The sequence below is a fragment of the Pholis gunnellus genome (genome assembly GCF_910591455.1).
Source record: "Pholis gunnellus genome assembly, chromosome: 4".
Taxonomy (NCBI): domain Eukaryota; kingdom Metazoa; phylum Chordata; class Actinopteri; order Perciformes; family Pholidae; genus Pholis; species Pholis gunnellus.
The window spans coordinates 7,586,426-7,611,589 of NC_136530.1; the positions used below are offsets into that span (position 1 = coordinate 7,586,426).

The 25,164-nt window shown below is 43.8% G+C and overlaps 1 protein-coding gene across 3 annotated transcripts in view; it reads right to left on the reverse strand.

Moving 5' to 3' along the window:
- Nucleotides 1–24,836, reverse strand: part of tle2b (TLE family member 2, transcriptional corepressor b) — a 69,752-nt gene extending 44,916 nt beyond the window's left edge. For all 3 annotated transcript variants that reach the window (XM_079158003.1, XM_079158004.1, XM_079158002.1), the window contains exons 1-3: nucleotides 24,438–24,836; nucleotides 14,456–14,553; nucleotides 12,074–12,137 (exon numbers count right to left, since the gene is read on the reverse strand). In XM_079158003.1, the coding sequence (XP_079014129.1) occupies nucleotides 12,074–12,137; nucleotides 14,456–14,553; nucleotides 24,438–24,461 (186 nt within the window). In that variant the 5' untranslated portion in view covers nucleotides 24,462–24,836. The remainder of the gene's footprint in view (nucleotides 1–12,073; nucleotides 12,138–14,455; nucleotides 14,554–24,437) is intronic.
- Between the last annotated feature and the right edge of the window lie 328 nt (nucleotides 24,837–25,164).

The following is a 25,164-nucleotide window of genomic DNA, read 5'->3' on the forward strand; positions in this document are numbered from 1 at the left end:
TTTCTATCAATCATCCGTCTCCTTTATGTTCTCTCTCTCTCTCTACTTCATGCTCTCTCTCACCATTTTCTACTTGGCTCATTCACTTTGTATATGTGTCTCTCTCGACCTTGTTGAGTGCTCCATCTATATTTTCTCCTTTATCTCCCCCTGTTGGGCTCATCTCCGCCGTGTATTTTACTCTTCTTTCTTTCCATTTCTCTCTTGGACAGGCTGATGCACACACAACAACAAAAAAACTGTTTTTCTCGCACACAAGATGTATTTTGCTCCTTGGAATCTCTTTCACATGTAAAAATGCACACGTACTTCATGCACGTATGTGTAAACACATAAATGCTTAACAGCACACACACAACACACTTAAGCTAGTTCTTTGTGTTTCCATGTGTGCCTCTCCTCCAGCCCTCTCAACATGAAAGATAAGTGACATATCTCTTTGTTCTCCTTCCATCTCTCATCAGCCTCTCTCGTCACCTCTCCATCATTACACCTCACCTCAGCCCTCCCCATCTTTTTAACTCAATTCCTGTCTGTCTCTCCTTATTACATCCCCCCCCACCCCCCCCCCCCCCCCCCCCCCCCCCCCCCCCCCCCACCCCCCAGAGCCCAGAGCCTCTCCACCTCTCTGCCATCACTCTCTTCTTCCACTCTCTCCTCTTTAACATCCTCTTTTCATTTAGTATCTCACTTTTTTTTCCCACTACACCAACAGCTGAGTGCAACAACCATGGCCCTACTATTTGAATACAACCTTGCAAGTAACTAAATAGCTCACTTCAGCATCCTTCCTCAGCAAGAGCTCTCCACTCTGGACTGAAATGAAGCGGCTGACTGTATATAACCAGCACGACATTACGGAAAGGAATGCAATAAAGGTATGATGGGAACGCAGCTCCGTGAAGCCGCAGGGAGAGCGGGTAGGTTTGGGTTAGCGACAGTAAATGCTAAGGAGCCTTGATGCCGCCACTGAGCATTTTTGTGGACTGAATGGAAAGGTGTTCACTTCACTTCTGTCAAGTTTCCTTGAGAGCGTATTAGTAAACATGCGATTCATGCATTCTTATTTATGAGGGAAGTCCTTTTTATTGCACTGCATTTATTTGACAGCTGATCACTTGTTACTTCACAGATTAAATCCGTTAGTATTTACTAACAGTTATGTTCAGTAGTTTCCTATTTTATCAAACTCAGGTCTAAAACAAAATGATGATGTTGTAATTAACGTGAAAAAGTATTAAAATTCAATTATCAAAAAAACAAAAACAAACTTAAGGAGTTATAAAAAATACCATAGAACAGTATTTAAAGTAGATAAACTTCACTTCCACCAATAAAATGCTCGTTAAACATTATAATAATAAAAAGAAAAGATATAACAGTCATAGGGGTCACTCTGCTCAATAAGCACTTTTACTTTTGATACTTTGAGTACTTACCTACTTTTTCCAAGACATGTATAAATAACCTTTTAAGTCATACTCCATGTATTATTCACTACGTTATGTACTAATGCTCATTCTACTAGAGAGCTGCAGTACTATTGCTGATAACAATATCAAACTGTGATAGCTTATTGGTCCCTGCAGCATCATTTCCTCTTTGCTCGCTTCCTTGCCGTGAGGTCAGATAGAGACAGTTTAGTAAGATGTTGATGAATTCAAATTAGACATATCATGAAAAACTCACATACATTTAGTATTTGGAGTTCCTACCAACACAAAAAGTTGTTTGTGGCCTGCCTAGATCAGAATGATTTAACAAGCCATTTAGATTTGGCTCCCCTTCCTATGTCACATGCAGGCTTGTAAGAATATAGCTCCTCCCATCTGAGTGTCTGAACCCACGGATTAAGAACTGCCAGTCAATCGGGGCGTGGCTTTTTTTAAACAAATAAAGCACGTTAACAAAAAACAAGTATAAACCTGAAAATGAGCATATGTCCCCTTTTAAAGCCGAGTCACTCAGTCTAAAGAACGCAGAAATCCACGTTACAATCCCAGGACTTTAATCACCAGCAGGTGATAAGAAGCTAATGCTGATCCGGCAAAAGACCCACAAGCTACTAAGTCAGTTAAAACATCACACAGATACAGACACAGAAAAGTTGCTCCGGCTAAAAATGTACTCTTTTAACTGAACAATCAGTTCTGCTCCACATTTAATTGGTCCAGTCAGGGTTTCCTTTGAAGAGGCAGAAAGGAGATGACTAAGTGTCTGAAAAGTCATGACAGTTGTCCTGTGGGTGTAGAGCTAGACAGCAGTGACGTGACAATTGTACTATCTGTTCAGTCTGCGCAGCACTCTTGTGACAATGCTCTATGGGAGTCTAGTCTGGACTGTAGTGTACTAACAACTGGGCTTTGTCTGTGGAAGGATAAATGTAGCACCGTACCTATTACACCAGTAATATTCAACGCGCACTGTTACAACTCATGAATGACAAATTAATCTTCCAGTTCACTCATTAATAACAGTTAGACTACTCCTCCCGTTTAGTATTCGCATTGAAGGTAAACACTTAACAAAAGCATGTTTAATTATAATCCATAGACCTAAATCTGAAAAAAGTATAAAAGGTTACACTGCGATATTGTGTGTTTGTCTTTCAGACTTGTGTAGCAGTAACATGTAAACTATTGTAACAGCGATACTATGACTGTGAACTGCAGCATAGTAATAACAGCACTGTGTGGCGCAGTTGAAATTGCAGTGGTACAGTATGTGTTTTGTCTGTTGTATTCAGTTGTTTTAATAGGTTCTTAACTGCCTGCCCCACCCCCACCCCCCCCATTACAGCCCCCAATGCCCGCCATTCTGTCTTATATAATCCCTCTGTTGTGTCACTGCGTTCTCATTGAGCTCTCTGTGTTAGATCTCTTGTCTATGTGGGTTGTATGTGTGTGTAGCAGATTGCAAGGCGCATGTGGTGGTGTGTGTGTGTGTGTGCTAAGCCTGGCAGAGGGGCACTAAGCCAACTAACTGACGTCGCTAACCAAGAACACACAGCACTGCCCACCCAGAGAGCAGGGAAAGAGATGTGTGTGTGTGTGTGTGTGTGTGTGTGTGTGTGTGTGTGTGTGTGTGTGTGTGTGTGTGTGTGTGTGTGTGTGTGTGTGTGAGAGAGTACTATGTGTAGGCTACTTCTCATTTTTTCCAACAGAAATGGGAAGTATGCAATGTAAATGTCAAATAAGTAAGTGTTCCCGACTGAGAATTTACATAGTCGAATCTGGTTGGACTGCCCATCGTAGAATGTTTGTTGAATCATGTTTTTTGTATTTCCTTTCTGTCGCTCACTGATTGACAACTTGTGTTGTGTATGTAGGTGCGACGCTCTCCGTAGTATTGAAACCCCCCCCCCCCCTCATTGTAGTAATCCACAGACAGAAGGGAAACGACAGGGAAGTGAGAGAGAGAGACATAAGCCTCAAACAGGTGTTTCCACTAGCATCCCCTACTGATTTTGAATCGTCCACAAATTCAAAATTTAGTGGAGTGCAGAAGTGCTTTGATTGACGATTTTTTCAACCTTATCTCAAGTTAGGATAGGTAGAGATTTGATAAACGCCTGCAGTTGTTACAGATGTCTCCATGTCTCTGTGGGCGCAGCTGCAAAATCTGTTGAACTTGGCGTTAGGAAGAACTAAAGAGTGCTGCTCTCAGCTTTGGCAGCTGTGGTACGCAATGCCGCTCCAAAACATTCTTAGCATCCCAAAATACGAGTGCAGAGAATGTTACGGATGAGTATTTTTACAGGGTACATTTTACAGTGACTCGGATATTCAGCGGTATTTTAGCCAAAGAGAAATTTTGTCATCGGAATCTTTGCTTATTTAATGGTCTGCTGCTCAGCTGGCACAACAGAGAGAAACAGCAGGTGGAAAACAGCGAGTAGAGCCGGCGTGTTTTCACTTAACTCTATGAACTAAGGATTTATTATGGCTAAACCAGAGTTGCTGGATTGTTGGAACAGTGGAAAGACTAACGGCCTGATGGTTTGGCGAGTTTGCTTCGGTCCAGTTTGAATCAAGTGTTTTTTACGATGAGTTAACGAGGCAATTGAGCCTCTTTTAGCCAACTTCGATCACCTTAACAATCACTAAAAAAAACATACTTCTTAAATGGAAAAGTAGACACAACCTGTCTCTTCCCATAATCCAACTACAGATATAATTGAATCAACTTTTAGTTTGTTTTGTTTTTGTTATGCTTAGTTTGTGGGTTAAACCTACATGACAACAAATGCAGTTTACTGAACTATATGAGTAAGGTGGCAATGCCTGAGTAAAAAGTTTAAAAAAGTGTTTCATCTCTTCATTTTTTGCCTGCTTTAAGGCTCGTTATGTCAGTTCAGCAGGGGGGTTACTTTAGATAAATGAGGTTGCAGTGTAATTCTTGTTCATCTGACCGCACTATAACGTTCCACTCTTCGGAACATGCCCCAGATCTAAAGTCTATCTGCAGCTAATAACGTACACACAGCACTGTCATCACCAGGCCAAGGCAGAAAAAAAGATGTCTCCCAGTGAGCTGCTCTCTCTCTCTCTCTCTCTCTCTCTCTCGATTCTCATGTTTCCCTCCTCTTTCCACTCTTCCATTCTTCAGGGAGTGTTTGCTCTTTCGTTACCCCCTCCTTCCCTCCACCCCCATGGTGTTGAGAGAGTGTCAGACGACGGTGCCAGGTTTTCTCTCTCTCTCTCTCTCTCTCTCTCTCTCTCTCTCTCTCTCTCTCTCTCTCTCTCTCTCTCTCTCTCTCTCTCTCTCTCTCTCTCTCTCTCTCTCTCTCTCTCTCTCTCTCTCTCTCTCTCTCATGCATTCTGAGAAGAACGCTGGCAGACTTTAAAAATGAGCTTCAGGAAGTAGGTCTAATCCAAGGTGATTCATCTAAATGGGATATTTGTGTGCGTGTGTGTGGGCAAATCTATACTTATGCGTGTGTGGCTTTACATCTTGTTTATATTCATACAATACGTGTCTGTGTTTGAGTGTGTGTGCTGCTTACGTGTGTGTGCAGGCAGCTTGTGTTTACTCTCGCATGTATTATTTGTGGATGCGAGCGTGTGGGTGTGGATGTGTGTAAAAACCTTAACAAAAGCATTGTTCATCGGTGTCTCTCGGGTGAGCTTGTCTCTTTCATCTGCCCGCCCGCCCGCCCGCCCGCCCACACACACACACACACACGCGCGCACACACACACACCACTGATGTTAAAACATTTATTAGCATGCTGCGCTAACCCACATCAGAGGTTAGGTTAGCAGGCTCTGACTTCTCCATTGTATCCTGTCAGCGGGTGACGACTAAATCAGTCACGGCCGACATTCAGCTTCACTGCAGCTTCTCTTGCAGCCAGTTTCATCAGAGGGAGAGCCAGAGGAACAACTGCACAGAACTGACCTTGAATTTGAGGCGGTTTATATCAATAAACACATAGAACCAGTCCATCTTTATGAACGGTCCTGGGCTGTTTGCTGCTCCTGCACCAGACAGTTCAGACAGGTTTAAGACTCTTAAAAACAGATTCAACCCATCCCTACATCTGGCCCCGCTTAAACCCCCTGGCCAACTCCCACTATCGCATGGCAGAGCCACGTTTAGCTTAGCAAAGGAGCAATCCCTGTTCACATTCTGAGCCCCTTCCTTCTCGTTATCTTACATCAGCCTCTTTCTCCCAGCCTTGGCTTTTCTCTTCGTCGTCTCTGTCTATTCAAGCCATCATACTCATATAGAAAAGTTCATCCTTCTTGTCTTTTTTACTGTTACTCCTACTTTTCTTTTCTCCCTCTCTTCAAATGTCCTTGTTCTGTTTTACTTTTTTTCTGCTGTCTCTGCCAATACCCTTGTGCCCCCTCTCTCTCCAACATATTTCTCTTTCATCTCGGTCTGTTATGCTCGCTCCTTTTTTTCTCCTCTCTCTCTCTCTCTTCACCTCCATTATTACTTCTATTCTCTCCCTACATTTTTTTCCTCTCCCCTTCCCTTTCCCTAACCCCTCCCTTCCCCCTTTCTCAAGCAGTCTGTGACTGTAATGTTGCTGAAGAGAACACAGTGTGTCAGCCTGAATCAGACAGATGAGCTGGGAGCGGAGTAAGAGGCTGAGAGCACCGCATTAATCCCCACACACACACACACACACATACACACACACACACACACACTTCATCTCAGCCTAAAGCGCTGCACTGAACGGACGACTCACACAGATACACACACACACACACACGCTCACTATGTTCCAACAAATGACCGCATGGCAGGCATGAGACAAAACACTGAGGCCATGATACAACCCTGATACAGGCTTCAAGATACATTCAGACACATTTTTTTAAAACACATCATACGTATTTTAATGAAATTCATCACGATATATCAAATTAAAGCAATATAATATCGATATGAAGCAAAAAACTAAATATTTGAGTATTTGTGCTGCTGTGTTGAACCATGGTTACTTTATTTATTGACCAGAAACAAATTGCTCTTTCTGGTTCATTTTGTAATATTATGTCATAATATCAATATCTAACTACAAAGTATAATTTATACAGAGATATTTATAGAATGGATAAACAGTAGGAAGTGCAACTTTATAGTCACCAGAGGAAGCTTCAGTTGGTTTAGGTTGTGTGTTGGTGTCTATTGGTTTTACTCAGTGAACCGTTAGGTAAAGACCTGCAGGTATATTTATTATGCATGTTGGAACTTTGATGTTTGCACAACTTGCAATAAGGATAAGGAGGCCTTTTACTGTGGCATTACTGTCTATTGGAGCTGTCACTTTTTCAAGAAAGAGGAAAAATAACACGGCGTGTCTTTCAAATCGACTTGATCGTTGCCTAATCCTAAACTACATCAGTTCTTCAGCGCTGCCTCGGCTGCCTCACTTGAACGATGTGCTAACCGGGTCAAGACCTCTGAATCAACGGCCACGTCTCAAATTTGTACAGAGATTTGAAATGAAACGAAACGGTAATTCATTCAGGTTATCAGGCTACTGACATGTGACTTCTGATTTTGTTGTTGTGGTCTTGCTACTGGAAGGCAGTTACATTTTTAAAAGGCAGAAAGCGGTCTTACCATTCATTCAGAATTCGTCAAATCCAAAATGCTTCCACAGATGACTTCTCAGAGGGTTTGGTATTACGATTACTCACTGTAAATTTAGAATTTGGCCAGATCCATTGCGGACCGAATATACATTTTGGCTTGTGTCTGAATTTCAGATAAAAAGTGACAGCCTCATTGTCTACCCTCTCCCTGCTCAACAACGCACATAAATATCATGCGTTTCATCTTGTCATTATTTTGTATCATGAAATTTGATGAGACAATATTTTGTCTCTTGCTGGCAGCATGGCCGTTCATTAACACCAGACCCCTGCAGCGCCTCAGTATCTCTCACACACACACACACACACACACACACACATACACACCGCACACACACACACACACACACACACACACACACACACACACACACACACACACACACACACACACACACACACACACACACACACACACACACACACACACACACACACACACACACACACAGCAATGGAGAGGCCACCTAATGTGATTCCTGACTGTGAGCCGTCACCCTCCAGCAGACATGTCTCTTTTATACAGTCCACTCCCCCATAAGAGTTTTGTCTCGTGTTTGACAGTATAGGAATAGACGAAGGCTGCAGAAATGTCAAGACTCTGGGAGAAAAAAAAAAAAGGTTCCTGAAGAAATTTAGGAAACCAGGGCAGCAACTGAACTACAACATATATGTGACTGTAAGGCCATCATCAAAGTTGTCTTAAATAGTCTTTAACAGTAAACTACATCTAGGCGGTGAGTAAAGGAGGGACAAAAAGAAGAGATGACATAACGGCATTTTTTGGATCACAATGTTGACTTTTGGGGTTTTATGATGGCTAAGACGGCTGTTTTATCTCGTCTTCAATCACATTCCACTGAGCCCCATGCGTGTGTATCTGGTCTTTGTTAGATTCAACCTGAGGCCAGCAGGGGTGAACACGGCTCTCCAGGCGGGAGACTTGCTTGCGCTTTGTGTTAGCATGTGACCGACACATCTCCGCCCCCTGATTAGCCGGCGCTACAATGCAACCTTATTTAAAAATACCCAGTGGAATTCCAGGAGAGCAGTGAAATCTGAGAGCCATGAATTATAAATACAACAGGAGGAGAAAGGCAAGACGCCTACAGACACACTCAATGTGTGTGACTTGATGTTTGCGCGTGTGTGTTTGCAGCCGTCGTTAAAGTTACACACTGCCGGTGTCTCTCTACACATACAAAGAAATGAGGCAGTCTAGTAGAGCAGCCAACATAAAATATTCCATCCAAAAAGATACAGAGAGCGGGTCTGCCAAACACACAAATACACTCTCCCAAACCTGGCTCTGCTGTTTAACTGCAGCAACACTCCACAGACAGGAGCAATTTGAGAGGGTTATGGCATCATCTCTCCAAGCATGAAATGTGTAAAACTTACCCGTTGCCAGCTATAGAATTAAAGCGGCAAATGTGTGGAAAAACAAACTTTTTCGACTTTGAAAAGTTCCATCCCATAAGGAGAGATATCTAACAGTAAGAGTAAAACTAACACCTCCTCTTTGCTTTAACATAAAACATCGGCAAAAACTACATCAAATGTGATTTAAATTACTGTTGGATAAGATGACTGCTTGTGGTTCTTACCACAAAAATACATTACATTTCTGGAAGCACCTAAACTATCTTAACATTTGAATGTAAAAGAACGGATAGATTCATTCATCAGATTTTCAGGTATTTGCCTCGGAGGAAAATCTACGCCTGAAGCGGGCATAGTTTATTTGTGATATAAACAAGAATATTGCCTTGGTAAGCGAGTTATGACAAGAATGACTGATGATCAGACAACGACAACAGTGGCACAGTACATGCACAAACTCAAACGTCCTCTGAAGAACACACAAAGATAGAGACTGTGCCAAACGCAACAAGCCCTCCAAATAAGACTTCAAAACAAAACATTTGTTACCTTCACAAAAATAGGAAACGAGAAGCAAACAGCAGCCTCCCGTGTCAAAATCTAACACCCAGATCTCCTAACAAAGCGGTAGAATATACCAGGACGGGACTTTGTGGCTCAGTAACAACTTCACACGACTTACTCATTTAATCCCTACGGCTGAGAAAGGTCATTGTCACTTTAACGTAAACATGTTGTTAGGCGTCTGCTCAAACGACTGATAGCGAGCTGTCTTCTGTGGGAGGACAGTCTCTCCAAATAACCACAAAAGAATCACATTGCCAAAACACCATGAAAAAACTCATTTAAAGATTGCCACTGTACTGAAAAAATGTGCCATGTCTTCTTTGGGTGTTAAAGCGTTAAAATAAAATTTAAAAAACCACATGCATCAGCCCTGTATCACCCTGTACAACCATCTCCCTGCCTCCCAACCCCTCACCCTTGTATTTAAAGAGCTTAAAAGTGATGAATAGTAAAGGCAGGAGCAGTGCAGCGTGGTGAGCAGAGCCCCAGCCTGTGGAAACAGGCCTCAGTGTGGATGACAGGCCTAACGAGCTAAATATAGCCTTCTGGGTTATCTCCTCTGTGGGCACAGCGAGTCCGTTGTTGCTTCACATTATTTACGTGTCTGTGCGTGCACCCTCTCTCTCTCTCTCTCTCTCTCTCTCTTTCATTTCACGCCCCCCCACACAAACACATCACTATCTCTTTCTCTTGGACTCCGTGTTGCACTCTCTCTTTTCTCTCTCTCTCTTTTCTCTCTCTCTTTTCTCTCTCTCTTTTCTCTCTCTCTCTCTCTCTCTCTCTCTCTCTCTCAGCATCTTTTTTCACCCTCCATCTCTCCTCTTTGTATTTCTGTCCCCTGGTACCTCTCTTTCTCATTTAGTCTCTCTCATTCCTTTTCAGCATTTTTTCCCCACTCTCTCGTTCCCTCTGTATCTCTCTCTTTTGCCTCTATCACTCTCTCCCTCTCCTCTTTTATTCACTTTCTCTCTTCCTCCCTTTGTATCCTTCCCTCCCTCCCTCCTTCCCTCAGCAGCGCTCTGTTTTTTTTTCTGTCTGACACTCGCTGAGCCTTTTTTCTCTCAAGCTATCTTTCCCTTTGAGCCTCTCTTTCACTCCCCTCCCTCTCATTTTCTCTCACTCTTTCCTTCCCTCTCTTTCTCAGCCATGCCTATGAAGTAGCGTAGCACTGTGTTAGCCACTACACCACAGTGAGCCCCAATTCAAATGATATAGCCTAGAGTGCTAACCATCTTCCATGCTAACCTATATGGATGTGTCATCTGCACCTGCAGCTCCCTGACCTCCCGCCATAGTCCTCTGTTAGAGCTCAGTGTTGAACTTAAATACAACATATAACAGAAGATACTCTTGTACTGTTTCTCTACCTCCTTGGTTTACCAATGGCGCAGTGGTCACATAGGCCATGATATTTAATATGCACAAAGTTTGATCGAATGTCATCCATTGCCCCGGTCTACCACCACACCTATTGTATAAGATGGAGTGGTGAGGATTTGCAATGAAGAAGGTTGATGATGGTCAGAACTGTTTGTTCCACACACCAATTCTGTGAAACCACAGCTAAAATGGGGAGTGCCTGAGATTAGGGAAGTGGGTGTTTTAGAGAAGTGTTTTTTCTTAGTGTGTGCGCTAAACTGTATTATATGTATGTGCATGTTTCTTCTTGTTTTTTTTTACCACTTTGAAAAGCAAAGCGAGGATATTTTTATGAAAGTCCTTCTGTTTTTTAACAGAACAGTTTAGGGTCCATGTTTGGATAGATTGGAATCCCCCAAAAAAAGTGTTATTATATTATTATTATGTCATTAGTAGTAAAAAAAAAAAAAAAACATTTTGACATGTTTTGGTTTATTAGGCACCAGGATAAGTTGCAGCCTGAGAAATAAAGACCATGAATGGAACGTCCTCATAAAAACAGGAGAACAAATGTGTGTGTACGTGGTGTCTCCTGTGCGTTTGTGTGTGACTGTTTTATCTGTTTATCTTCAGCCTGTCTGTCTGTGTGCTCCTAAATCCATTTGTCTGTCTGCCAGTTTCCCTGTCTTCATGCTTGCTTTTCTTTCTCACACTCTATCTGTCTGTCTGCTTCTCTCTCTCTCTCATTCTGTCTGTCTATCCATCTGTGTGTCTATCTAGCTTACGGCCCTGATCCCGCCTGCTCTCCCAGGTTTATGAAATGCGAGCAGCTTAGCAGATGGTGCATATCGTATTCTGGTCGGCTCTGTGTGGGTTTTGTACCACAGACGAAGGCTTACGATACATGTGAGCCTTTAGTCGCACAGACACACCGACGCAGAGGGAGCTCTGACTACTAGCGCACAGGAGAAAACAGAGAGACGAAGAAGAGACAGACACCGACTGAGTCTGAAGGAGGGAAAAAACGGAAAGAGATATAGAAAAGACAAGTAGGTTTCAGAGAGAGGTATGAGTGAGCATGATAAATAGTTTGCAAGAAACACACAGAGAAAAATACTGGTTTTGTACTAGTTTAGTTAACTTGTGGAAATTCAAAACTGCATTCCATTACAGACATTCAAGATTATGTACCACTGCAAAAATGTGTTTTTTAAATAATGACCAGGTATTAAAAGATTACAAACTTGTTTTCAGGCCACTGGATGTTGTCATTTCAATATGATTTAAATATCATTATCTGTTTGTGGATTGTGAAAATGTGTCTATTGCCTTGGCATTACTTGTTACATCTGGTATATAAACAGATGTACAGTACATGAAATGAGAAGTCAAAACAGAGAAGTGACAGAGCGAAAGTGAAATCTTGAGAGGAACACAGGAGGAACAACAGAGAAGTTGGGAGACAAACAGAGTTTTCACTTCTGAATGACACTAAACAATGTCCATGCAGCTAATCAAAAGCGCGGATTCAACTCCCCTGATTGTAATTCCTATATAGGAACTCATCAGACTCTTTTCAGAGTTTCTGAGTGGCCCAGTCAGACTAACAAATCACCGTACAGCTCTGGTAACGCTCTGATTGGACTCACCATGATGTAGTGCCTCTGCATCTCAGTCTTCTCACTGGCCAGCTTCTCACACTCCAGCTTCAGGCTGCACGAGGACGAAAAAAGGACACACACGGATTAAATGGTGTATTTGCATCCACGGAAATTAACTACAATTTCCACAGGACTTGCATATTGCAGAGGTCAGACGGAGTTTGGGGCTGTGGAAGTATAGCAAAAGATTATTCTTAGCCACACAGTCGGGCTACCTATTACTGCGAAAAGTGACACTGAAAAATATCACCTTCATGGTAGCAACTGCCAGCAGGGTGCGTCTTATTCACCACTGCAATTCATCACACCTCCATGTGGGGTTAGTTTGACAAGTCCCTCTGTGTTTAGTGCGTCTAGTTATATACATCATGTGGACATTGGTGGGTTTATGTTAGAGTTCTGCTACTGAGCCCAAGGTACCTCACAAAGTATCACATTTCATGTCGGGTTTGTGCATTTTTGTTGTGTTCTGTTGTTATCCTGCATGAGGTCTGGTTACTTATATTAAAGTACTCAAAAGTGTTTTAAACGTATGGCATTAGTCAATAATGACAAAACTTGCAAACTTCTCAAAATCCACACGTTATTCAGGCTTCATAACTATGGAAACTGAATATGGTCAAAAGTACTGTAGCTTTGTGTCACCATATCTAATTGTGTGAATAAATGTTTATTATTCATTTAAATGAGTGAATGTGTCCAAATGCTTTGGTCAAAGAAATTCAAGGTTTGAATTTGTGAAAAACATCTGACCAAATAGATTTAAGATTCTGTAAGAAAAATAACATCTGTGTGAAGATTTGTAGCTGTGCATCACATTTTGTGAACAAATGAAAAACATTTGCACAAACAATTTCTAATGTGTGAGCGCATAAATTTGATTTGCACAAAAGTTTGCAGTTAAACATCAAAGACTTGCAGTTACACATCTATCTGTTTGTGGGTGAAAACAATTCACACAGAACTAAACTGCATGTTTACAGAACAGCTACGGATCTCCTTATGGAAACAAAAATGTAATCTGTTCAGATATTCTTTTGCCATTCAAGCATTTTAAATCATTTGATCAAAACAATCTAAACTTTCACACATTCTAATATATTCATATGTACACATTCAGATATGGTGATACACTTCTACAATACTTCTGACCATATGTTTAACCTGTCAAGTTGAGGTGAGTAACAGACCAATATTCAGAAAAGGTGGAGTGGAGCTTGATATTGTCTTTAAAGGTAAGTCAGATAGTCTATTAATAGGAACAACTAGTGTCATGCAGGAAATTGTAGTTTTGTAGTGTCGTTGCCATCATGCAAACATTAAAAGTTCACGTGAATAGATCTGTGTGTGTCACTAAGAACCACCAGTCCAATGCCGAGCTGTAAAGTAGTGCTGCTGTATCGCAGCAGGCTGTTCAGCCTGCCCACTGAGGTGTGAGCAAGAGGCTGGATGGTTTATTTCTCTTCGCCAAAGTCACCTCTGGTCAGCCATATGATAACATGAACATCAGTGACCTCCAGCTGTAGAAAATTCTAAAAAAGACCTAAACTGCATTACATTTCCTTTGATGTGTTGGAAACTATCTCAGGTACCCACAACTTATACTGTGACAAAGTGTGATGGCAAGAGCGATTAGCAGAAATAATGGAAGATACTATAAAATATAGATGTTTAATTTGATTAATACTAAAGGAGAAACTGGAAATCTCTGCACCAGAAAAGACAGTGAATATAAAAAGGGCATTTGAGGTACCTGGTGAAGTGAATGTAGGTTAAAGACATGATCCCTTACTGATGTCCCTAATTACTGTAAACGTGTACCTACTACAATGAAGGCAATGTGTATATAGGCAAGAATTATGAGTTACAGAAGTCTGTCAAGTTTTGAGATTGTTTTTGTTTAGACTGGATTTAATTTGAAGGGCTGCAACGCACCGTCACTCCACAGTATTTTGTATTCAGTGTCTTAATAAAGAAATAAAGATTAAAGGACAGCATTAGCACGCTGACAAACACTGACTTCCACAGATCTGAATGACACAATGTGTTCTTTCTATAGACTGTTTCAACAGAATTGCATTGCAAGGAATCAGCTTGGCTTCATGTTTACTTCTTGTCAGTTTATGTCATTCACATACACTGCAACAGGAAATAAACAGGGACACATCTGGAATGTTTACAACTGTGAAATGGACTATAATTAATACATTTAGTGTCGAGAATATACGATATAAAACAACATATGGAAGAGTGACTCTTCATACCAATACTTCTTAATTAGAAAGTTAACCATTGACATTTGTCACAAAAATGTTTTAAATACCAACAAATCCGTATCTGTATGTGTGCAATGTAACATTGTCTGCGTACCTGTGATACTGTGCCTGGAGGAACTGGAATTCCTCCTTGATGCGATCCAGAGTTTCCAGGACTGTGAACTTGAAAGACTGGCCGGGTTGTAGGGGAACCTGCATAGAAAAAGAAGGAGAGAACGAAAAGATGAAGAACAGACACTAAGGTGTGTGTTTGTTCCCGCTCAAGAGAAGAGATGGTATGCATTGTGCCTTTAGTATATTTGTGTAGGCACATGTGCAAAAAATAAGCCATAGGGTTAAGTGTGTGTGCATGAAAGCAGGTGTTGAAATGTGTGTGTGTGAGTGTGTGTGTGTCGGTGTGTGTGTGTGTGTGTCAGGGAGCGCGGCAAGGGGAGAAAAAAGCCAAGATGAAAGTGAGAGGGAAGGTCACTTCCCCTTCCCACACATCATAAAGCCGTGTCCTCTCTCTCTCTCTCTCTCCGTTCTCCTCCTCCTCTAATGACTCTCCTCCTTCCCTCCACAACCCCCACCCTTTCTTCCCCTGCTCTCCTTCTCTTCCACATTACCATCCTCTCCACTCTGCCAGGTTGCTAATGTATTCCAGCCTACAAAGAGCTGAGAAGGGAGGAAACGTCAAATGAATAACTTATAGGGAATCACAGCACCGTCTCTCACCTACTAAAAGCTAAAGAAGGCCCAACAAAATAAGCAGCTCCCTGGGGTCCACTCCCTTACCTCCACCGCCAGCCCTCCATGTCAGTCTACAGCGCTTTCGACAGCCGCCCTCTTCCTCCGTAATCTTAATGGGGTTTTAGAAACAAGGGGCACTGATTTTTTATGCTGTTTACGTTTGGGAATGGGGCTTAGTTTGCAGTCCGGAAAATCTAGAGTAAGCAGAAGTGGTTGAGGTTTTTTTTGGGGGGGGGGATTCTCAGAGGAGATTTTTTTTACATAAAAAGTATCTTCTCCCAATTTGGATTAGCGGATTTCCCCTGCAGTGTGGGACTCCCGCTGTTAGCCAGAGGGGGATGCAGACTGCCAGGTGTCTCTGCCACTTCTTTTTAGTCACTTCTTATCACCTGTCAGTGATCAGCCTCAGCGTGAGCGTTGAGGTTCACACTATCCCTCCTACATCAGACCTCCCTCTGACGCTTCTAGTGCAAAGACAAGGACATGTCATTAGCATCCCACTCTGCAAAAGCTGTCCACTGTATGATTAGTGCACCCTGCCAAATCTAAAGCACCACAGCTGAGAACAGGACCCTGATCCCTGCAGTGGTAGGCAAGTGATTCTTCCTCTGTGCAGCCCAGACGATAAATTATGAATCCTGCTATGGCGAAGGCATGATCTGCATTAAGGCATGATCACGATCATTATGATAATTTTGTGGGAGGGCTTTGGAGGGAGGCCTGAAGGGATGGGCTGTCAAGTGTTGCCGACTTGGCAACTTTCTCGCTAGATTTAGCACCTTTTGGATCTAGTGCTGCTAGCTACTTTCATTGGAAAAGAGTTTGCAACACTTGGCTGGGTTTCTCAGTTGAATAATTGAAAAAATCTAGAGTGCTCTTAATTGTTTCTCAAGATAACCGACTCTGACTAAGTTTCCTTTCACCATGATTTAGGGCCAGCAACGATTCAAAATGCAGCTTTGATATGAGCTCGGATCGGGATATATTTTGGTTGGAAAGGATTTACGAGTTCACAATACCTGTGACACTGTCGACTCAAGTATCTTAAGTCACAAAACATATGAAGTGTGTCTTTCCACTTAGCAACCCGAGCCAACTACAAATCCATCCATCCACCCATTTGTTCATCTGTTCACATATCCATCCATCCAAACTGAGCGGCACAGTGCAGTGGCCACAGTGCAGCTGGGTGGCTATCGGCCTGCGGCTATACGGCTAAAAGATTGGCGGTTTCAGTGGCGGGGCTTCATTAGTCTAGACAAGCACAATTCAATTAGATTTCAATTAGTCCGACGGTGGAGGTCAGGGACGCGGTGGGTTCCCCAGTAATTAATCCACGGAGCCGAGCTGAGCTGGGCTAAACTGAGCTGAGGCAGGCATAGCAGGGACATCTAGATGGCTGGATAGGCACTATACACACAAACCATCTGGGTGTGTGTGTGGGCGTGTGTGTGGGTGTGTGTGTGGGAGGGTGGGTTGGGGGGAGTGTCTGTCAACAGATCCCCACTGACCTTGATTCACACCACACACACTCAGTGAGGGAGGGGAGGACGGGGGGGGAAAGAGGGTGTCGGGGGGGGGGGGGGGGTAGTGATCTGGCACACACAGATAAAAACACACGCCCACGTAGCCATGAGCGCACTGAAAAACACTCAAACAAACAAACAAGCACACTACTGCACGTGCAGATTCAGTCAGAGAACACGCAGACCCACAGCGAGAGGGAGAGCAGGGATGGAGGGATGGATTGATGAGGGGGGGAAAAAAGGCGAGAGAGAGATAGATTCTCATCTGACAGACAGAAGGATGGATGGACTGAGGGATGGAGGGAGTGATAGACTAGTCTGACATCTTTACAGAGGAGTGAAAGAACGAGCAGGGAGACAGATGATGAAAGAGCGGCATGGCTGCTGACTGAGAGAGATAGCCGGCCATTCATCCGCCTGACACCGAGGGGATGGAAAGAAGAAGAGAGAGAGAGAGAAAGAGAGGGAGAGAAGGGGAGAGAGAGAGAGTAATGCCGTCTTTGCTGTAGTCAACACTAGTCACTCTACCCTGTGCACTGTCCATCCGTCTGTGGTAATACTGCTCCCACCATCTGCTGCCACGAAAACATGAACACACAGACACATACTCAGGCGGATGCACACGGATAAAGTGCTGCTGGCGGGTTACATCAGCAGCACTAAGTCATATAACAAAGCCCATAGTCACAGATCAGGATTATACAAGGGATCTGCGAGTGACAACCGTTGGTGTCAACATGGCGTCGTCTGTCGTGTGCTGATGAGAGACATCAGAATCTCTTTCATCTGATGGACAAAACTCCACAATGTCTTTCTTTTGATTCGCCAATTGCACCTTTTCGAATGAGTTTCATGGACCCAGGAGCAGCAAAACTTGTTATGAGCGGAAAGAAAACGAAAAATACAGATAAGGTCCTCAGGCATAAGGGGAAATATTCAGTCTGCTGAGCTCTGCCTGTCAGTACGACGAGTACGGAACATTTTTATTAAATTAGTTCATGTTTATTAGTAATAACAGGAGGCTCTGTGTCTTGCTCATGGACACTTCAGCAGGTAAAATGGAGTTACCTAAGGCGGGATAAATGTGCATCCTTCTACAGTGTTTACAAAGATGGAGGCATCATAAAGTCATGCCGTATGTACACCAGAACTAACATTTGTTGTTGGAGTGCGTCTGTGTGTATCTGGTCTCTCCTGTATTGTGACAGATGGCAGCCCAGACGGTTAGGGGTCCAATAGTGCTTCACGATGGGCCAAAAAACAGCCTACCGCCTGTGTTGTTGTGTGTGTGTGTGTGTGTGTGTGTGTGTGTCATAGCAGCCAGCATAGGGGATCCTGAAACCCAAAACTGATCCGGTTAATCTAGGTGGAGGAGGGGGGGGGGGGGGGGGGGGGGGCAAGGAGGGGAGGTAAGGGTCACTTGTGCGCAACAAAAACACACACACTCATATATATACACCATGTGGGACAGCAGTCAATCACAATTTAGCCGAGCTGGCACGGGCAAGCAGAGAATTAGGAAGGATTAGCTTTGCGGGGGGGAGGGAGAGGGGCGGGGGGGGCGGGGGGGGAGTGGTGGGTGAAGTCCATTGCGCTGTATCACATAACAGGATGGAGGTGGGAGCCTCTGGCCGTAACCATCACCTGTCTGTTAGCGTCCGTCTGTCCTGTCACGGGTTTGATCGTACTGACTAGCAATACATGTGTACATGTGATGTGATGAGACGCAAACACAGCGATATTATAAAATCATGAAACGACGCTAGGTATCAGATGGTCAGGATGATGGCCGCAACGGTTATGACACCGTTAACAAAAATATAAAAACAATGCAATGTAGATCATTTGACATTAGGTTGAAGCATTATAATTAAATACAATATGTTTGCATGTTCTTTCTTTAGCACAGAGTAAAACATTGTTTTATTAGAATTAAAGAAAATTAGCCAATGCCATAACCAAAGTCATGCAGCAGCTGTGACTAGCCAGTGTTACTGGTAAGAACATTATAACCTTCGTAGGTTTCTGGCATTGATATTGGAAGTTTGACAGTTGGCCCGGGCCGTGTGCTGCTTGAAAGTTACTTGCTAATCCCAAATGTCTTACAAAAGGTGAAATATTTAACCTCGAGTAGCCGCCTCCTCGACTCAATTAGCATCTCCAAATGACGTTGCACCAATCCTGCTGTTTGACTTCATGCAGTGACTTGCATTTCTTATTTTCAGTCCACACTGTCTTTCCCTCTCTGTCTGAACGTTAGGTTAGTCTGGTTCTATCGGTCCCTCGGTCTGTCTGTCTGTCTGTCTGTCCGTGCATCACGGGGAAGTCGTCATCAGAGAGAGAGCAACTGTGAAACAGATGCAGGACTGGGAGTGATTGGAACAGAATTTATTCTGTCTGTCTGCTTGTCTTCTCTGTCTGTCTGTTTAGCCCCTGGCACACGTTCCATCAACACATGAGCGTTCACACGGTACAGGCAGGCATGCCTATGCATGGATGGATTCATTCGAACAAAAAACCCACAAACTAAATATTTTTTTTCTTTCTTGTGCCCTCTCTCTCTCTCTCTCTCTCTCTCTCTCTCTCTCTCATGCTGCTCCGTCTCGTTCCTCCCTCCCTTTTCTCTCCTTTTGTTCTTTACTTCTCCTTCTTAGCCCCTTTGTTCTTCCTTTCGCCTGTGTCTTCTCCGAGACAAGCAGAGACACATTCAGATAGCGCATGAAATAATAATTGGCTGGTGAAATATTTAGCAAAAAAGGCACACGAACGGTTGAGAAATACCAAGTGTGTCAGTGCCCCTTGTGTACGTCTGTGTGTTTGTGTCTGCTGAAGTGAGCAGCAATGAACATAAGCAACAGCTCATTGCTTTGGACCGTGTGTGGATGAGAGACCGAGAAGAAGAGCTGCGGGGAACGGAACTTACACATCATCCATCTCTTTAAGACGCCCTCACATTTGTTGTCTGCATTTCTACAGAACCACTCTAAGGTTTTGATAACTTAGAGGGAGCCAGCCCGCCTCCCAACAACAGAAGCTCATTCAGAGTTAGAGGCCCTCTTGTTGTGCCGAGAACCAACGGACGTCTTTGTCACTCACTCATTCTGCCAGCTAGCCAGTCAGTCCTTCAGTTTGACAATTAAATTGGCAGCCAACCAGCCAGTAAATATAAAGTCCGTCAGTCAGTTCGTCCGTCAATCAGCAGAACAGTCAGTGCACCATTTAACCAGGCGGCAAGTTAGCCAGTCAGTCATTCAGAGAGCTAGTCGGTTAATGCTGCAGCTCACCAGTCAGCCACTAAGCCAGCGGTGGATTACAAATCAGGGAAAGATTGGCAGCCAAAAGAGTCTCTGGACTGCATCCAAGCCTCGCTCTCATCGTTTCTTTTAATGACAAAGAAGAGAACACAGGATTTGAGGATAGAAAATGGCCCGTTTCCTTTAATCAGAGAGCAGACTTAATCTGGGTGGCTGCTGACGTCTGACTAGAAGCCGTTGGTTGCTTGTACGACTTTTCTTTTGCCCGTTCTGTGGGTCGTCTCTCTACAGCTGCGGCGTTGTCGTTCCTTGACTTTCTGCCATTTTACCGGGGTTGCCTTTGCAATGCTGAGTGAAATTAAATGTAAACAAGACGAGGACAAAGGAAAGGAGGGGAGTGTGTCATCCGTGGGAGGTGACAGCAATCCGCACATGGCTTCATTACAGCCACGAATGTTGACGAAAAACAAACTGCTCTACACAGCTAGGCGCCAAAAGAATGAAGAAAAGGTCCAGTGTGTACGGAAAAAGCAAACAGTGCATGTCCAAAGAAATGTATACACACGTTTGAAAGCACTAATAACTTTAGCATGTCCTACAACTACAACATCTACATGCAAATTCAATCTCGTGAACATTAACACACACACACACACCAAAATCAAACTTTAAGACACACACGTCCCAAACACTCTACTCGTGGCTCTGCCCTCATTAATGGAGCATATGCGATGTCTGTGGCCACATATTTGGCAATAGTTTGTTTACTTGGCCATGAAAATGAAGTGTGACGCTGCTGGAGGCCGAAGGAAATGGAAGCCCTCCACAGCACACTCTTATACATTATACATTTTAGTTGCAACGATTTTCCAACAGTTACTCAGTCTGTGCCACACACACACACACACACAGAGTGGTGCACGTCCCACTTCTTCTTCAGCATTTCCCGTCACACACACACACACACACCTGATGATAATTCAACAGATGCTTTATAGTCCGGACGTACTGTACATTTCCAAAGCAAATAGGGAGTGAATGATGTTCATGCATGATTCACTAATAATGATTGGAGCAGATTTAATTATGTATCCAGAGTGTTATTTTGTCATACGACACTGCTGCAGGAGATGGACAACAATCTACACCTTCAGCAATTAAACCGGGGCCAAGTCCATCTTTCCCTCTCTCTCTCTTTCACACTTGTCTCTGTCTCTCTTTATCGCACGCTTGCTGAATAAACTCGGTCTGATCTTGATCCTCCAGACTACAGGCACCACAGCTCCCGGGGCTGCGAACAAATTGGTAGGAAGCACATATAGAGCGACAGCTTTAAATGCATACTCGCACAACAGTTTTTAAAAGTTACTTTAAAGTAAAGGTGCCGGAAGAACAACAGAAACCTGCACGCTTGAGAAGAGGCGTATTAAATTAATATGTGTGTAAAATGATGTAACGGATAGTAGTTATAGACGTCTTTCTTAACCATGAAAACACAGTAAATCCTCTCTTTCTTCCTCTCTCACTGGGGTGTGGCAGCCAATCAAGGGTCTTGTACATTCACAGCAACAGTCGAGGTCGGACTGGGAAATTATTTATTCTTATTGTTGTTGGCACACAATGCACACGAACCACAGCTCTCCTTTCCCCTTCCTCTCCCAGATCTCAACACACACACACACACACACACACACACACACACACACACACACACACACACACACACACACACACTTTTACAGGACCACAAGGACAAATACAAACACGAACGCCTAGCCATACATATACTTACACACAAAGACGCTTTGCACTTAAGGGCAAATGAATACATAAAACAAAAATGAACACCAGCACACACACATTTACACACAACACGCACTGTTAATACAAGCATGTATATATTAACAAAGCACTAAAGAGACACAGACGCATAAAAACGAATGACACACACGGCCACACAAACAAAGAGCACAGCTCACACACGTACACATTCACAAAGTCCTGACAATGCTCGCCACAAAAATCCAGTGAAACCAATTACGGCTCCGCTCGCCTTAACCTTTTCCTAGCAGAGAGCGAGAAGAACAAAGTCTGTCTTCTTCTCCGATAAAAAAAAGACAAAAACACTGCTTGAGCAGCCTTGAGACACCTTCCTTCTCATCTCCAAAGGGACACGGAGAGGTTGAAAGGAGCGGCATTCAAGGTAGTTCTGTCCTCTCTGCTGTCTGCGGGCTGACAAGAAGTCAGACCGAGACCTCTGACTGACACCAACAAGGACACGTCGAGGCTACTGAGCTAACGGCAAGTTACTCAAGTGACAGATGTGTAGCTGTGTATCGGCGCAGTTCAATCAAAACTCTGCAAGAGTTTAAACACATACCACATATTTTACACTACCCCCGACCATTTATACACAAATGATTGTTCTCTTTAAGCCGGTCAATTCGATTATGATATGAAAATCAACTTGAAGGAACTAAGTTTGCTTCCGTTTAACAATCAATAAACAATCTGCAGTGAACAATTCTCTATTATCTGCTCTTTAATGCATTGCTTTCTGGCAGCCGACTATGATTACCTAAAATAAATATTGGATCTTCCTCAGATGCAACAGCAAGGAGAGGGTTTTGACGGGGGTTTTGTTCCAGCTGTGCCTGGAGAAACAGCATATTTTACAAGTAATCCTGTTCTGCGTTTCTGAGGACAAACACATATGTGTCTAATGCTCATACACACCGTCTGTAACCGCACACACACAAGCACACCACTGTTCTTTACACCCTCACACCTCTCCACAGATCACATTTCATAGCAACACCAGAAATAAAGTTCCACTGGCAGAGAAGGGCTTCAGAAAAAGAAGGAGGGAGAGAGAGAAGAGGGAGAAAAACAGAAGAGAGACAGAAGGAGAGAGATGGAGGCTATCGATCGGTTGGAGTTGGCTCAATCTGGGATTGAACTTTATCACAAACGCGGAGCATCGCAGCAGGAAGCTCTCTGATAGGCCTCTAAAGGAGAGAACAGAGGAATGTTCACACTTGATTCCTCCGTTGCATCTCTCATTCATTTTCATTTCTCCTTCCACCCCCGGCCTTTCTAAAGAATTCTTTCTCTACCTATCTCTTTCTTGGCTCTCACATCTTTCACTTTCTCCCTTTGTTTTTTCCGCTTTCTCTCCCGTTTCTCTCGGCGTCTCTCTCCGCTCTATTCCAGCGGCTGCCTTATTAGCATTCTCTCTGTACATGTAATTGATTCCTCATGCCTTCCTCTTGTGAAAATGTCATTCATAATTCTGTGTGATAGCTAGCTGGCTGGCTTGCTGGCTGACTGAGCGGTTGGCTGGCTGGCTGCGAGGCAAAGTGGCCACTGACCCATTTGTACCAGATACAAAGAGACTGACAACCAAATCTGATTATAGCAACCGGACCGGGGCCCTGTGAAACGAGTGGCCTGAGCCAGACTGAGCCTAAGCTGTCATTCATCCTTCAGTGCTTTTTAGTCGATGCCTTTAACCTGTATTCTACCCCGGCAGGTAAACTAATGGCAAACTCTCGCTGCTGATGAAGGGTTAAACTGAAGGAGGGAAGGAACTTTGAAGAGGAAACACTCACGGCCTTTCTTCACGGTGATGGAAATTCATTTAACCGTCAATTAAACGGCGTGTGTGTGTGTGTGTGTGTGTGCGTGCGTGTGTGTGTGCACGCAAGTGTTTACTTGGAAACCAGCAGGTGGACAGCTGACAGTTGTACTGAGAAATGTACGCAGATCTGTTTTCACACACACACACACACACACACACACACATACACAAACGTATACACGTAGACACCTAGAGACAACTAAACTGCAAATGTCCCCACTGTGGGACTAATAAAAGATTATCTTACCTTATCGTAAACAAAGTGGAAACTCAAATGTGTACACACACACACACACACACACACGCTGAGAATTGCAGATTCAGTTATGTGCCACAAACACAGCTAAACAATAAGATCTCAAAGGCACCTGGTTACAGCTGAGAGAGGGGGAGATGGTGTGTGTGTGTGTGTGTGTGTGTGTGTGTGTGTGTGTGTGTGTGTGTGTGTGTGTGTGTGTGTGTGTGTGTGTGTGTGTGTGTACATAACAGGGAATCTCTTAGTCCTAACCTTTCCCTCATGTCTCACTCCTCATGTTACAGTACAGTCCTAATAACTAAACACAAGAGACGGACAACAAGGACAGGCTGAAAAAGAACAGAAAGACAAAGACGAGGAGAGACCGAGAAGCAGAGAGGCATAAGATAGATAGATAGATAGATAGATAGATAGATAGATAGATAGATAGTTAGTTTATTAAGGAGAGACCAAGAGGAAGTAAGAAGAGGAAAGACACAAGGTAAGACGAGCAGGCAGGCATGAAGAGAGACAGAGAGGGAAAAAAGGGGGGCAGAGGGAGACACGAGTGACGGGGTGAATCTGAGACATAAAAAGCAATTGAGAGATTGGAGTTGAGAGACATACATGGAGATAGAGAGACAGAAGAAGAGTCAGACAGACAGGAGAAAGAGACATAAGGAGGTACTTACCGGATGCCTGCCCTGAGGGTACATGATCCCAGGAGAGGAGAGGCTGCCAGTCCGTTTGATGGCCAGGTTAGTCCCCTGGCCCTCCACTCCTCTGCCCTCCACCGGTTACACAGCCTCACGAACACACACTCACAAACCAACACACACACACACACACACACACTCTGTAAGTCCAGTCCCTGCTCCTTGGCTGGGTTGAACACAAGCAGTCTACACTCTTCCGGAGTCTCTTTCCGTCTTTTCCTCCAAGCTCTCTTCTCTTTTCTAAGGCGAATTCCTGTTCCCACACACACACAACTGAAGAGTGCTTAATCCGTGGGTTCGTTTATCCAACAATGTCACGATAAAACCAGACTTCCCCTCCTGCGTCCTCCTCCGTCTTCTTTTCCCACAGTCTCAGTTTCTCCACCTCCCCGTCTTCCTCTCCCCCCCCTTTCCTCACCCTGTGATCAGTTTTCCTCGCCCCTGTGATCAGTCAAGGTCCACACGTAGTGACATGACACCGAGAATTTCATCCAGGCAGGATTCAGGCTTCCCTCTCCTCCTCCTCCTCCTCCTCCTCTTCCTCGTACTCTTCTCCTAGTGCCCCTTCACCCGGCCGTCCAATGGTGAGACACCCAAACATAAACACACACTCAGCTCCGTCCAAATAGTCGTCTTCTCTGCTGTTTCCTCCTCTTCACCCTCTCTCTGACACACTGAAGCCTCTACTTTGACTGCTGCCGCA